Raw genomic sequence first — 15,600 nt, 5'->3', positions numbered from 1 at the left:
ACGGCTAGCAATTCACGTATTCCATCACTTGGCAGCTCTGATTCTGAGCTTGGCTGAAGAAAGCGCTGGCTAGAATGCCGGTCTGGAAGAAAGTCTAGCGATTATCTGTCAACCCAAATAATCTCCCTTATCTCTATTCTCCCTTCACAGAGATGCAGTCACAAAATTAGAAAATGTTAGAGTTGAAAGAAGAGATGAACATTATTTAGTCCAATAATTAAGAGTTGATGGTACTTTCCTACATCAGCATGTTCCAAAAAGTAGTGTTGGAATGAGTACCAGAAGGCTTCAAAAAGTTCCCAACTTCTGGTCTAGTAATTCTTTCAGAATCTATGCTACCCTAACTTCACAGCAGCATTATTTTATATATATATTTTTTAATTACATTTAATTTATTGTACTGCTGTCCTTTTTTATTACGCAAATGAATTTATCACATCTGTAGTTATATAATGATCATCACAATCCAATTTCACAGGATTTCCATCCCATAACCCAAGCACATCCCCCCACCCCCCAAACTGAGACCATAAGTTTTTCACTGTCTGTGAGTCAGCAGCTGTTCTGCAAAGTTTAGTCTGTCCTTTTTTCAGATTCCACATGTCAGTGAAAGCATTGGATGTTGGTGTCTCATTGTATGGCTGACTTCACTTAGCATGATAATTTCTAGGTCCACCCATGTTGCTAAAAATGCCAGTATTTCGTTCTTTTTAATGGCTGAGTAATATTCCATTGTGTATATGGACCACATCTTCTTGATCCACTCCTCCGTCAATGGACATTTAGGTTGTTTCCATGTCTTGGCTATCACAGCAGCAGCATCCACAATTGCCAAGATATGGAGCAGCCTAGGTGTCCATCAACAGAAGACTGGATAAGGAAGAAGTGGTACATAAAGACAGTGGAATACTGTTCAGCCATAGAAAAGAGTGAAATTTTGCCATTTGCGACACCATGGGTAGACTGGAGGGTGTGATATTACGTGCAATAAAATCAGAGAAAGACAAACACTGTGTGTTATCACTTATATGAGGAACCCAAAAAATAAAGCAAACTAATGACTATGAACAAAAAAGGGAACAGACACACAGATACAGAGAACAAACCAGAGCTTATCAGTGGGGAGAGGGATGGCGGAAGGGCAGGATGGAGGCAGGGGATTCAGAGGTACAAACTACTACACATAAAGTAAATAAGCTACATGAATATATTATACAGCACAGGGAATAGAGCTGATATTTTATAACTATAAATGGAGCATAATCTATAAAAATTTGGAATCCCTATGCTATAAATCTGAAACTAACATAATATAGTAAATCAACCATACCTCAATAAGAAAATTTCTATTAAAAAATGTAATTACAAAAAAAAGAACCTATGCTAACGCAGTTACTTAATGGAGAAGTGACAACAACAACAAACATTCAGACAAAAATGCTCCCTGTAGCCTTATATAAAGCACGAAATTGGACTGGTTAAGCAAATTAAGGTGCATACACACTGTTGAAAACAGTTTTAAGAAATATTTAAACCTATGAAGGAAAACATATAAGGTTAAATTTTTAAAAATGAGTAAATAACAATTGCATGCAGGGTGTTTCCAATTTTGTTTTAAAAAAACAGGTGCAGAGAAAGAAAAGACTACAATCCAAGTGTTAAGGGGAATCAACATTTAATGGGGCAGTTTTTAGTGATTTGCTTTCTTCGTGCCATTCTGTATTTTGTAAATACTCCTCTCTGGTCATCAGTCGAACCCCATTTTTGATGTCTGATGTTTCAAGCCCACCACTCCCTCTTTTTCTGTCACACACCTGAGCAATCCAGCAAGAAAGCCCAGGTGCTCTCTCCATTGGCACCAGCAGGAAATGGAAAGCTCGCAAGCCCCAGTCCACATGCAGAACCCTCCCAGCGCCTCCTATTCACTATAAAAGCTGAGCCCATCTCTCATGCCCCTCATCTCTTTTTGGACCAGCTTGAAAACCTGCCACGGTCTCCCCAGGTATCTACAGCCTCCTGGCATCTACTGACATCATCAACCTCAACACCAAACCAAATCTGGGGGGTAGATCCATCCCATTGATGCTGAGTGGCCACACCATCTACAAGGGGCACATCCTACTTTTATACCCACACTGCAACATTATTTGCTAAAGCTTTTCATGTCAGGCCTGCAGAATTTTGTCATTTTAAGAAGGGATATGTTCCAGAGTTCCCATCGTGGCGCAGCGGAAACCAATCCAACTAGGAACCATGAGGTTGCAGGTTCGATCCCTGGCCTTGCTCAGTGGGTTAAGGACCCGGTGTTGCCATGAGCTATGGTATAGGTCGCAAACACGGCTTGGATGTGGCATTGCTGTGGCGGTGGTTAGGCTGGCAGCTCGAGCTGGGATTGGACCCCCTAGCCTGGGAACCTCCATATGCTGCTCCATGTGCGGCCCTAAAAAGCAAAAAAAAAAAAAAAAGAAAAGAAAGGATATGTTTTTAAGACAGTAGGCAAAAAATCAAGAGGGCTGATTATAAGGTATCCACTTATAATCAGTTGAGACAACATGTGTCTAGAAAAAGAATCACCTCCCGTCCTGGAACTAACGGTAGACTATCACCAAAGAAACATACCTGGACTCAGAATCTGGTCTTCTGTGAGTACGTCTCCAAGGGTGACAGATAAAAACTGGTACTTGGGTTTCTGCCAGCACCAGAATCTCCTTTTCTTGGTCACCAGGCTTAGAAGTTGTAATTTATCAGAGTCATTCAAGTTTGACACTGCAGTCAAGTTACCTCCTGTATCAACTTCCCTAAGAAAATTCTTTGTTGCTTTGGCAAACATTTTGAGAGTTCCAGATGACCTAAAAATACAAAAATGAGAAGTTTTTATTGTAGGACTTTTTTTTTTTTTCCTAAAATTACCTTATTTCTTCCCAGTATCAATCAGTATACATGATACAATACTTCGCCTTTGAGAAGCCTCTAGTTTGAGTTCAGGGGATGTTTAAAAAAAAATCAAACTGAAATACTGAAAGCAACCATGTGTCTAAGTCAGGATAGGCGAGGTTATGCCTCCAAATCCCAGCAACTTAGAACCATAAAGGTATATTCCCTCACGACCTGTTCAAAAGAAGGACGGACAGTTTGCCCCTATTGTCATCCAGGGGTCCAGACAGAAGGGGCCGCCACCACAATCTTGAACACGATCTTGCAGTGTGGGTATAAAAGTACGACCTGTCCCTTGTAGATGGGGTGGCCACTCAGCATGAACGGGGTGGATCTACCCCGCAGATGACTGTTGGTCATTGGGCAACAGGAAAGAGAGTTCTTGACCGTCTCACGCCAGCAATCAAATGCTCTGACATACATCACTTCTGGGCATGATCTGTCACAACTAGGTACACAGTCGTGGCCAATGGTAAGAGTCAGGAAACAGAAGCCCACCAAGAGTTGGGAAGGCAGAGGCCTGGGTATGTGTTACACGGCTTCTGACTACAATTTGGATCGTACTCATGAGCACTTCTTGAGTCAAATGTGCTTTTTCCTTACACTGTGTGATTTCCCCTGTTCAAAAATGGAAACTGACTTGTGATTACCTTTAAACCCAGAAAGGAAGGCCCAGTTTGGGGATGGGTGGGGGTGGAGAGATACACTGGAAGGTATCAAGTACTATACTCAATGGAAGTGTATATACTCTATGCAATAAATGGTGTTAGAACCCGCTAATCGTCTGGAAAAAAGATCCCTACCTCATGCCATATAAGAGAGCAAATTCTCAACAGATTAGAGAGTTTTTAAGGAAAGGTAAAACCATAAAAGTACTAGAAAAAAAATACAGACAAGTATTTGCACCATTGTAGAATGAGAAAGGACTTTAAGAAGACAGCTGGTAAATGGAAAAAATACTTAAATACCAAGAATTCGAACACTTAACTAAAAAAACACAAACCACATCAAGTTTTTAAAATACTGTAGTAGATACACAAGCAAAGGTCAGAAACAATTCATGATGCATAAACTGCTATAATGTAGCTATATATGTATACAGTAGCTATACATATGCCTATGGATATACACATATGTGCACACAAAAACCATTAGTACTCAAAAAAGGCACAAACTGACATAAGATCTTTTAGGAGTTCCCATTGTAGTGCAGTGGTTATCGAATCTGACTAGGAACCATGAGGGGGCGGATTTGATCCCTGGCCCCGCTCAGTGGGTTAAGGATCCGGCGTTGCCGTGAGCTGTGGTGTAGGTCACAGATGTGGCTCGGATCCCGCATTGCTGTGTCTGTGGTGTAGGCCGGCAGCTGTAGCTCCAATTCAACACCAGCCTGGGAACGTCCATGTGCCACGATGAGGCCCTAAAAAGAAAAAGAAAATGTCTAATGGACAAGAACTGTGTTTTATTCAATATTTGTACCCCGGTATCTGACAGTCAAGTAGATAACAAACTCCTAAGATTTAACAGCTGAAATCATCTTAGATACTAACTAGTTCAAACCACTTTCTTTACCATGAATCTCCTCTAGGGCATAAAAGAAATCTATTGCTATTTTTACTATTGCTAGTTCTTCTCTAAAGTACAGATTAATGTATAGCCACCTAACCTTGTTTTTATATATTAACAATAAGAATGAATATTTAAGGAAGAGATTCTAACACACGCCAAAGGTCCTTTTCTGATAACTGCAAAGGAAAGGTAAGTAGGCCCAGGCCCTCATCTCTAATCTCTCACTACATTAAGCAAAAGGGTCTTGCATGTGATGGAGCACCTGTTTATTCATTTATCAAAATATTTATCCAATCAGTCATTCACCATTCATTCTTAAGCACCTATTATTCCCAGGTACCATGTTTAAACAACTAAGATGCAGGGAGTTCCCGCTGTGGTGCAGCGGAAATGAATCCTACTAGGAACCATAAGGTTTTGGGTTCAATGCCTGGCCTCGCTCAGTGGGTTAAGGATCCGGCGTTGCCGTGAGCTGTGGTCTGGCGTTGTGAGCTGGTGGTCAGATCTGGCGTTGCTATGGCTGTGGCATAGGCCAGCAGCTGTAGCTCTGATAAGACCCCTAGCCTGAGAACCTCCATATGTTGTGGATGTGGCCCTAAAAAAACAAAAGACAAAAAAAAAAAAAAAACCATTAAGATGCAGATGCAAAAAGTAGTGAAAGACTACTAGTAGCTCCTTAATGAGCTACTAGTTTGGTGGACATATGGAAAAAGAGACAGCTAGGCTTTATGCTGGATACTGACACAGATGGCTTCAAAGGAATGAGCCAAGAACAAGGCATCTAAAGGACACTGAGGAGAAGCATGGGGTTGCAGATGCACACGCATCAAGCTGCAACGTGCTTGGGCTATAGTTAGAGGCAAGCCGGCAAAGGCAGAGGAGCAGCAATGATAAAGGCTGGGCATTTGCAGGAGGTGATGTATGGGTGGACAAGATCGTGCAAGGTGAGATTTGAGATCACTGAGCTCCCGACGTCCAAGAGACATGGATTTGTGTCCATATGCCCATCACCACTTCTTCGATCTGGATTTGCTGTCCAAGCTCTGGGACTGGTACCTGTACAGCAGCGCCAGGATCTAGAGAGGAGAAGGGCAAAGGACAAGGATGAGGGGGTCTCAGTCCAGGTCCTGAAGGCCTGTGCCTCTCCTGCTGGGGGCTTGGGCAGTGGAAGGCTTCTGAGAGGCTATGCAGGGAGCGATCTGATCGGAGCGGTCACTTAGAAAGATCTGGAAGCACAACCGGAAACCAGCTGGAAGAGAGGAACAACAAAGGAGGATGCTCAGCTACGGCAACGGCTTAAGGAGGCTGGCTTGGTGGCTTCCCCAGAACTCTGGCTGGAGGAGAGGGTGGGGATGAAAGCGAGGCGCCTCCCCAGCACGGCCCCCTGAGAGCCCCGGCCTGGGCGGGCTGATGAGATGGAGATGCCAGTTAGCAAGAGAGGAAGCGGGAGGCAGCGGACAGGTGCGGGATAGTCAGTAACTGCTGAGAGTCGGTCTAGCATGAGGGCCGCAGTGTATTTCGTCAAACACAAGGAAAGCCCTTTTAACAAAATAAGGTTTCTCCAATGGCCTCTGGGATCCCGCTCCGCCTGGCCAAGAGAAAAGCCACCACCAGTGTCAGAATCTCTGTTTTTATGGTTTCTATTCTTTTCTGGAAAGAAGTTCACAAATCTGCCTGCAGAGTCAACAGGTTTCTGAAGAAGCCAAATCAGGCTTGCTATTAAAAACAAAACCAAACCCATCTGCTGTGAGCGGCAAAGCCTTTGTTGTGCCACCAATTCTCCCCCGAGGGACCAAGGGATGAAGAAAGGGAACTCCTAAATTAATTTTTAATTTTTGTTTTCAATCAAGCCTCCAACACAGCCTCTTGACAGGGTAGGCTGCTTTAGGAAGAGTTAAGGGAGGTGGGTATTGCTGCGGGGGTTTTTTATTAGAATCAGGCTTATTCAATTGAGGAACTCCGAGAAAACTTTCCTTGTGAAGGTAAAGTGGAGGCTTCTTCTTTTATTACGATATTTGAATACATAATACATCCAAGGCTCAAATAGCTAAACTACAGGAAAAGAGGTACGCTGAGAAATCCCACTGCCCTTTCATCGCTCTCCCCATCAGGCTTATCACTCTCACCTTTCTTTCTACAAACATAAGAGGAAAGGCATAGGCATCTTGCTTTCTGTCATGTGACAATCTACCCTGGAGCTCTTCCCAGGGCTGGCACCCTGCAAACAAGACAGCCACATAACATGCCTGGACATGGATGTACCGTTGCTTACTGAGCCTGTCCTGTGTTGCCGACCCCTGAGTTATTTCTAAAACGTTACTAGAAAAATGCTACACTAAGTACTCCTGAATGTATGGCTTCTTCATACATGGACAACTAACCGAAGGGAGATTTCTAGAAAGCGTTGCTAGATCAATGGATAAATGCATCTATAATTTATAGGTTGTACCATTTTTCAGCCTCACCAATAATGTATGAAAAGATCAGTCTCAGCAAGGGTGTCTTAGCAATCTTTTGTATTTTTGTCAGTCCCCCAGGGGAGAAATGTACTTCAGTAAAGTTATTTTAATATAAATGAAATCAAGCATCTTTTGTTTAAAGCCTTTTTTTAATATCTTTTTCTTAACTCTTTGTGTCCTTAGCACATTCTCGATTATTCTTTTCTTTATTCTTAGGAATTTCTGATGGACTAGAGAGACGAGTCAAAATGTTAGGCCAGAGGAAGTTCCCGTTGTGGCTCAGCAGTAAGAGCCCAACTAGTATCCATGAGGCTACTTCCCTGGGCTTGCTCAGTGGGTTAAGGATCTGGCATTGCCATGAGCTGTGGTGTGGGTTGCAGACGCAGCTTGGATCCCGAGTTGCTGCAGCTGTGGTGTAGGCCAGCAGCTGTAGTTCTGATTCAACCTCTAGCCTTGGAACTTCCATATGCTGCAGGTGCGGCCCTAAAAAGCAAAAACAAAACAAAACATCAGCTAGAAGTTTAATACCATAGAGCTTATTGTATGGCATTGGGAGATGAGCTGCCATCTGATTCTCACACATCTAAAGTTAACTGTCCAGCCAGGAAAGATTAAATAATATGCCCAAGTATACCTGAACAAAACTTTCCTTGAAAAAGACACACGCACCCACATGTTCATTGCAGCTCTATTCACAATAGCCAAGACATGGAAACAACCCAAATGTCCATTGATAGGCAATTGAATTAGGAAGATGTGGTACATATACACAATGGAATACTACTCAGCCATGAAACAATGAAATAATGCCATTTGCAGCCACATGGATGGAACTAGAGACTCTCATACTGAGTGAAGTAAGTCAGAAAGAGACAGACAAATACCGTATGATATCACTTATATCTGGAATCTAATATAAGACACAAATGAACCTTTCCACAGAAAAGAAAATCATGGACTTGGAGAATAGACTTGTGGTTGCCAAGGGGGAGGGGAAGGGAGTGGGGTGATTGGGGAGCTTGGGGTTAATAGATACAAACTATTGCCTTTGGAATGGATTAGCAATGAGATCCTGCTGTGTAGCACTGGGAACTATATCTAGTCACTTATGATGGTGCATGAAAATGTGTGGAAATAGAATGTGTACATGTATATGTAACTGGGTCACCATGCTGTACAGTCGAAAAAATTTTGTATTGTGGAAATAACTATTAAAAAATAATAATAATAATATGCCCAAGACCAACTGCGGATCTTGAACCAGAGTTGCCTGACACAGACAAGCACAACAATATCTCAAGCAGAAGTCAAACTTCAGATTGAAATTTCTGGAATGCGCTGACCTAGAAGTCAATGAAAATGGCCTCCTGAGAAATCAAGTTCAAAATGCTCGTAGCCTAAAGTTCCCCTCACCGAACATCTGTACCAAAGATTCAGGGCCCCCTCACTTGGGGCCTGAAAACTTCCACGAGAAAACCGTCCCTAGCATCTGCCTACATGGCTTCCCAGCTCAAAGCACATCAGAACCCAGAGAGCCACAGGGAAGGCAGTTAGGTTAAGTAAGCTCGAATCAGTCTCTGGCACAAAAGACATCACAGGAAGAGACCAGAAGGCCAGACAACACCACAGTCAGAAGAGCACATGGCCTATTAGGACCACTGGCTCCCGGGAACGAAAAAAATCCTAAAAACAGTCGCACAGGTAGAGGTAGCCTAAGAAGATACTACAATCACTCATTCTCAAGACTGACTCAGAGTGATGGAATTATCAGATCTTTGAGATGCAAAGGACTCTCTTCTTCCTAATACCCAGTTCGGGTTTCTTCTCTGGAGCAGCTCCAGCTGATCACTGGCACTCTGCTTAAGTAATTCTAGGGAAGAAATTCAACATCAAAATACACTAAAGAAGGGGGCAACGGTGCACTGAGCACCTGCTACATGCCAGGTACGGGGCTAAGGCCTGTTGACCCATTTCCTCCTTCCGTCTCCTCGACAACCCCGTGCAGGGGCTGTCCACATTTTACAGATGTGGAAACCAAAGTTCAAAGATGTTCAGTACCTTGCCCAAGTTCACGAGGAAAAGTTGCAGCCCTGACATCCAGGAGCTGGCCTGGTACCACCAGGGAGCCCTGGGGTTACTGGCACTGGCCTGGCATTTTCCTGGTGACCATGAACAGTGGCACAGGGCACCAACATTGGGCAAGGCCACTCTGCAGTCACGATGTGTCAAGACCAACACAAGACCTCTCTTGGTCTTATCTGACCACAGACAAAATAGGAATACTATCCCAAAGCCAAAAAGGACCAAACATTCCACACCCACCCACCACCCTTCCTGGCACATGAGCGACGGCCATTCTCAACCAACCGCAGTTTGGGCCTCTAGCCTCCCTCTTTTCAGACAAGATTTATGAAGACTCTCCAGAGAATTTCCCCCACTTCCTGACAGCATCCAATCCAGAGTGAAGTCCTATCTCCTCAAATCGGCTTCCAAACCACCTACACGCCCCAATCCTGAAATTCCTGACACCCAGTCAGGGGGATGCAGAGGGTCTCCTGTGGAGCGAGGTCTCCCTTATTCAGCAGTGACCCAATGCCTTCAGCTCTGCGTGTGTCCCCAGAGGTCCCTGACGACAGAGCACTGGATGGCAAATAGAGAATTAGCGCTGAGCCCACATTCCAGCCAAGGTCCACCTGCCTCCCAAACCTGAGCCCTGAACTACCCTGCTCTGCCACCCCAGTCAGTTTTGTTTTTAAATCTGGGCTACATACGATTCATTGTGTACAGTAAGAAACTGTGCTCAAAGTGGTAAACCAGCTACGGTGGAAGCAAAAACCATGGCCATAAAACATGTTATTTCCTCATTATCTAGGGAAACGAGACATCACTGTTAGTACTTGTGTCTTAACCTCAGCGCTTGTGAATTATTTTCAGTTTTCTAAATAACAAAGTGAAATTGAGTCTATTCAATTAGAACAGGTGTCATCCTTCTGTACCTTCTGCTGCTTATAAGCCAGTATCTGAGTTCATTTTTATAATAAGGTGGCAAATGAAAGACAAGGTACTCTATCATTTCTAAAATAAAAATATGAAATAAAAAACAAATTATAGTCACAAGACAGGCATGAGCCTGAAAAAAGGAGTCAGGGAGAGGCAGTAAAAACTTTCCCAACCTGGAGCAGATACCAGGACACTGATTAAGAATAGAGAAGCCTGGTCCCCTTGAGGGTTCAAAAAGAACAAAAAGAAAAGCAATTCTGGAAAACATAAGGCCTCCTCCTCAAGCACACAAGCTAAAGGCAGCAGCTGGGGGCTTGGGCCGTGTTTCTCAGGACCCCCTCGGCTGTTCTCCTTCACGAGAAGAGCTCATTGGCGGTGGCTTTGGAAAACGATTCATTTCCTCCACATTAATTCAGCTGTTTCTCTGACCTCCCAGCACTATTTCATTCGACTCTGATTAGCCCGTCTGACTATCTGCCTCCTAAAGGCATCGATCCCAAGGCATCCATCCGACTCACGTGTCCTCTGAACAGAGCAGAAGCTCCAGCAGAGATTTTCTCGGAATGATCTACAACCAACACCGTTCGCAGACCGCCCTCTAGTCTTTCCGTGCCAGGTGCAGTTAGGAAGCGGCTTGGGGCTCCGCAGGTTAAAGCCCAAGATGGTCCCGTGATCTGCTGTGATGTCACCCACTCAGGCCAGGCCGAGAACTCCCAGGGGGGCTTGGTCTCCGCAGGCGCCGGGCCCAGCATCCCGGACGCGGGCGGAGCGGAACTCGGTCCAGGCCGGAGGGTGAAGCCCCCGCCCGCCCTCCCTCCCCGCACGCACGCGTCCAGGCGCGGGGCCCGGGAAAGCCTCGGTGCACCCGAGGGGGAGAAACCGGAAGACAAAGAAACGAAGGAGTGGGGAGACGGCGCGCAGGGGTGGGGGGCAGAAGGTACCCGCTACCCTGGCAACAGCCGGGGATGGAAAGGGCAGTGGGGAGGGGGCAGGAGAGGGGTGGGGGAAGGGGTGGGGGACGCGAGCTGGGCAGGAGAGCGAGGAGGGAACGCGATGGGGCCGGCGGGCCAGCTGTGGGCAGACCACCCGTTCGTCCCTGTTGGCAGATGGGAGGGTGTCCCAGAGAGACAGGGCCGCGCGGACCGGGCTCCCCAAGGTCAAGGCCGGAGCCGCGCCCTGCGGCGCGCACTTACCCGAGCCCAGGCGAGCGGCGCGCACTTGCCAAACCCTCGCAGCACGCCCTGCGCCCGGCGCCGGCCGAGCCAGAGGAACCCCGCGGGCCGGGCCGGGCCGGGCCTGGGCGGGCCGGGGCGGGGGCTCCTACGAGGGGGGCGGGCGGCGGGACCTTTGCTCTGTCCCCGCCCCCTGGAGCCCGGAGCCTGGGCCGGAGGAGTGAGCTCGGAGAACCTGCACTCAGGAGTACCTTCAGCAGGGCCCGGAATGAGGCAGGGCTTTCGCTTGGGCCCCCATCTGCTCTGGGCTTATCCTTAGATTAATTACCCCACCTTCTTGTATTTAATAGGAATACCCCACCTCCTTATATTCCCTGCCTATTCAAATTAAAAGTACAGCCAACCCAGGAGTTGCCAGTCGTGGCTCAGCGGTAAGGAACCCGACTCTGTATCCATGAGGATGAGGATTCGATCCCTAGACCTGCTCAGTGGGTGAAAGGATCCAGCATTGCCGTCACCTGCGATGTAGGTTGCAGACGCTGCTCTGATCTGGTGTGGCTGGGGCTGTGGCTATGCCGTAGGCCGGCGGCAGCTGTAACTCCAATTTGACCCCTAGCGTGGGAACTTCCATATGCCGCGCCTGCAGCCCCCACCAAAAAAAAAAAAAAAAGGATAAGCCAATCCACCACCGTACAGGAACATGCCTTAGTTCCTCGCCGGCTTTTTCTCCTTTGTACGGATCACCATCTGAGAGAGGACACACATCATACTTATTCCGGGCATAATCTTTCTGTTCCCTGAAATGTCAGCTCTCCGAGGGAACGGGTTTGGCCTGTTTGGTTCACCATACCCCCGAAACCTAGCATAGCACCCGATGAATGGTTGATAGTAAATAACTGTTGAATTCATTTATGTCTTCTTGTCCCTCCAACTAGCCTGTGGGGTCTTACTCCTCTTTGCAGTACCTGGCACAGGGCAGGTGAACAATTAATGGTTGTTGGATAAATGACTGAATAGAAACGGTCAAGAGAGGTGGCCCCCTTTTGGTCCCCTGCCTGGCCAAAGTGATTAGATAGTGGAAGAACAGAAGAATCTCTGTCCTGGCCCCGCCAAGAGACTTTTCATCCATGCAGCTGATTCTCTGTCTTCGTAAATTAGTATAGTGATGACTCTGACTTGTAAAGATTATTGTCTCCTGACCTTGGCCATTAACCTTAAGAACATCCTATAAGCAGCATATTCATGAAGTCTCCACCGACAAGCTCAGCCTTCTGTCTAGATAGGTAACCACTTGTCATTGAGAGCACATGAGATTTTTGGTGCAACAGTTACTCAGTGCATTCAAATTTTTCACTTTTTTTTTTTTTTTTTGGTCCTGTTCACTGTCTTCAATTAAATGTTTGAGGAAGAGAATATCAGATCAGCAAATAATATTTATGTAGCGCTTTCTCTTAACTGTCACCATGCAGAGTTCTAAGTACCTTACCTGCATTGATTGATTCATTTAATCCTCCCAGTAACTGGTTGAAGGTCCAAGTTACAAATGTGTAAACTGAGGCACAAGCTAGGAAGTTCACCGAGCTGGGACAAGACGGAGGTAAGATGCAAACCCAGATCGTTTGATGCCATCTTATGACGGAACCAGACTCTGCTCGTCTTCACTCACAGTAAAGCCAATCTACAAGACACCAGGTTGTGGCGAAGGAGAGCGCAGCGTTTGCTGCAGGGCCCCCAGCGAGGAGCTCAGGACAGCCAGCGCTCAAAAACACCTGGGCTCCTTACTGGGTTTCAGGGAAGGCTTTTTAAAGGCTAGGTGAGGGAGGAACGTCACCAGGCATGTGATCAGCTCCTGCACTCTGATTGGTTGAGAGTGAGAAAACAGGGTGGTGTTACAGGTGTTAACATTATCAGTCCTTAGGGGCCAGGAAGTCTGGGGGCTATGGGCTCGCTCAGGATCATCAAGGGGTTAACTTCTTCCACCGGGTGGTGGGTTTAGCATCAGTAAAACAGCTCAGGAAATGTGCATCAGTTGCTGTTGTCTAGGCACTTGGGAAAGAAGCCAAGGCCCAGGATGGTGGAGAGTTCTGTCCTGGGAAGGCCCCATAGCGTCCTGCTCTGTAACAGTCTGAACTTGAAAACCACAGGACTGGGAGCTCTGTTGTGGCGCAGCAGAAATGGATCTGACTAGTATCCATGAGGCCGCAGGTTTATCCCCGGCCTCGCTCAGTGGGTGGAGGATCCAGCGTTGCTGTGACCTTCAGTATAATAGGTCACAGACGCAGCTTGGACCTGGTCTGGCTGTGGCATAGGCCCGTGGCTACAGCTCCGACTCGACCCCTAACCTGGTGCAGCCCTAAAAAGACAAAAAAAAATTAAAATTAAAAAAAATTTTTTTAAATAAATAAAACCACAGGGCAGTACAGACTCTTCTGAAAATAGGAAGCATCACCAAGCAGAGTTTGAACACACCATGTGTTGGGAGAGAGTGCTGAATTGTGTTCTAGAACATTCCCTCCCTTCCCCTTCCCCTTCCTCATGGCTAATCTCCCTTGTCCATGGTGGGTGGATCAGGATTCTGGCATAGCCCAAACTGAGAGTCTCCATGTTTCTGTTGTATTTTTTGAACAATTGTGCTTATTACTGTTATTAAAGTATTTGAAGACTTCAAATGGACAAATGCAAGATGGGAATTTTAGTCCAACTAGGAAAAAAAAAATGAATAAAAAGAAAATCTCCAACCCCAATCCTCTCATCCTATTGTAGAAGATGGAGCTATAACAGAATTTTACAGGAGATAAATATTAATCAGGGAGGACATAGTGACATAACAGTGTTCGCTTTTAATAAGATTCGGTATAAAAACTATATTTCAAGTTACAGAATTTCTGAAACACATCTGTGGGGTGTTGTGCATTTCCTACTCTTTCCCCAGATCCTTTCTGAATAAGCAACTTGCAAACGTCAGGCAAAATTGGTAAAATGTATTGACGGGATTTATTTCATAAATGAGCATGCTAACAAACCAGCTCAGCCTGGCTGCCATAACTGCTTCCTAATTCTTCGGGAGCCACTTTTGGGGAGACCTGCACTCTTTTAGATGCATATTTTCCATGGAGGAGAAAGAACACACACAGGCTTTGGATCACTTAGATTTGGGTCAGATCCAGCCTACCACTTACCAGCTGAGTGACCCCAGGCAAATGTTTAACTTCCCATTTAAAAAACCGCTTCTAGTATTATCAGGCAATTAAAAGAGAAGACGTAGGAAAAGCACTCAGCACAGAATAGGCCCTAAATACAAGTACATCTCTTTCCCTTTATTAATTACTTGTTGGTTAATGTCACTGTGTGTGTGTGTGTGTGTGTGTGTGTGTGTGTGTGTGTCTTTTTAGGGCCGCAGGTGCTGCATACGAAGGTTCCCAGGCTAGGGGTTGAATCGGAGCTACAGCTGCCAGCCTACGCCAGAGCCACGCAATGTAGGATTCAAGCCGAGTCTGCGAGCTACACTACAGGTCATGGCAACAGCGGATCCTTTAACCCACTGAGCGATGCCAGGGATCAAACCTGCATCCTCATGGATGCTAGTCAGATTCATTCCACTGAGCCATGACGGGAACTCCTGGTTAATATCACTTTTAAATTGAACCTAAAAGTTTTCACCTACGTATAATTTTGTCTTTTTACCATATTGACTGCTTCCCGGAGGAAAACAGCTACTAACAGAAATTAACATAAAATTTGGCATACATTGATATATATTTTTAAACCAATTTAATTTACTTCCCTGAATCCCCAAAGTAGTTTTTATTTTAAACTGGAGGCTGTATTGCCAATGCATATTACCAATTACCATTCTAAAATAAAAAGCATATGGAAGATCAAATCCGGCCCAGAATTAACAGCCTGTTTCTTTCAGTGTCCTACCATTTTTTGTTCAATTACAAAGAAGAAGAACTGAAATTTACTTAGTGGCCAGCAAATGATCAACAAAAGTTGTCCAAATTAAAAGTCTCAATGTAGATATTATTGTACAAATAAGGAAATGAAGCAATTGGTTGTCCAGTTGTTATTTCTGCATAACAAACTACCCTCAAACTTAGTGGCTTGAAACAACAATCATTCTATTACATCTCACAGTTCTGCAGGTCAGGGCTACGCTCAGTGATTCTTCAGTTCTATGTGGCATTGACTGGGATTGAAACTGACAGTGTTAATGGCCTGAACCTAGCCAGAACCCAGATGGGGGCTCGAACCCAAGGTTTTAAATTAGAATCACTCTTCCTGTGTCTGGACTCACTGAGGTTCAGGTTCTTTACGTCTCCGCACAGACGGAATTCAGCGAGAGACAAAGGGATAGGCGAGAAATAGACTCATTAGGATAGGACGCTTCTGAGATGCAAGTGGGCAGGCACGGAAGCTCTGCCCTGAAGATCTGGTGGGCTACAGTTTTATCATCCAAGGGGAGT

At 45.5% G+C, this 15,600-nt stretch overlaps 1 protein-coding gene across 18 annotated transcripts in view; it reads right to left on the bottom strand.

Moving 5' to 3' along the window:
* The window catches only part of GSDME (gasdermin E), a 56,348-nt gene extending 43,437 nt beyond the window's left edge, over nucleotides 1-12,911 (bottom strand). For 6 of the 18 annotated variants that reach the window (XR_014834154.1, XR_014834158.1, XR_014834160.1 and 3 more), the window contains exons 1-2: nucleotides 11,156-11,235; nucleotides 2,620-2,849 (exon numbers count right to left, since the gene is read on the bottom strand). Coding sequence is in view for 8 of the 18 variants with exons in the window: in XM_003134855.5 (XP_003134903.3) it covers nucleotides 2,620-2,830 (211 nt within the window). In the remaining 10 variants the exon portion in view is untranslated. Of the gene's footprint in view, nucleotides 1-2,619; nucleotides 2,850-5,559; nucleotides 5,753-10,480; nucleotides 10,757-11,155; nucleotides 11,236-12,620 lie in introns of those variants that run through there. The other 12 variants (XR_014834159.1, XM_013985788.3, XM_085005731.1 and 9 more) reach the window with 7 other exon arrangements.
* Nucleotides 12,912-15,600: the final 2,689 nt, after the last annotated feature.

The sequence above is a fragment of the Sus scrofa genome, chromosome 18 (assembly GCF_054392235.1).
Source record: "Sus scrofa isolate SSC_HxYL_T2T_F1_AM1 chromosome 18, Sscrofa_HxYL_maternal_Yorkshire_Landrace_v2.0, whole genome shotgun sequence".
Lineage (NCBI taxonomy): Eukaryota > Metazoa > Chordata > Mammalia > Artiodactyla > Suidae > Sus > Sus scrofa.
Note: the sequence above shows the minus strand (reverse complement) of the source record. Positions and strands in the feature narration are given on the sequence as shown.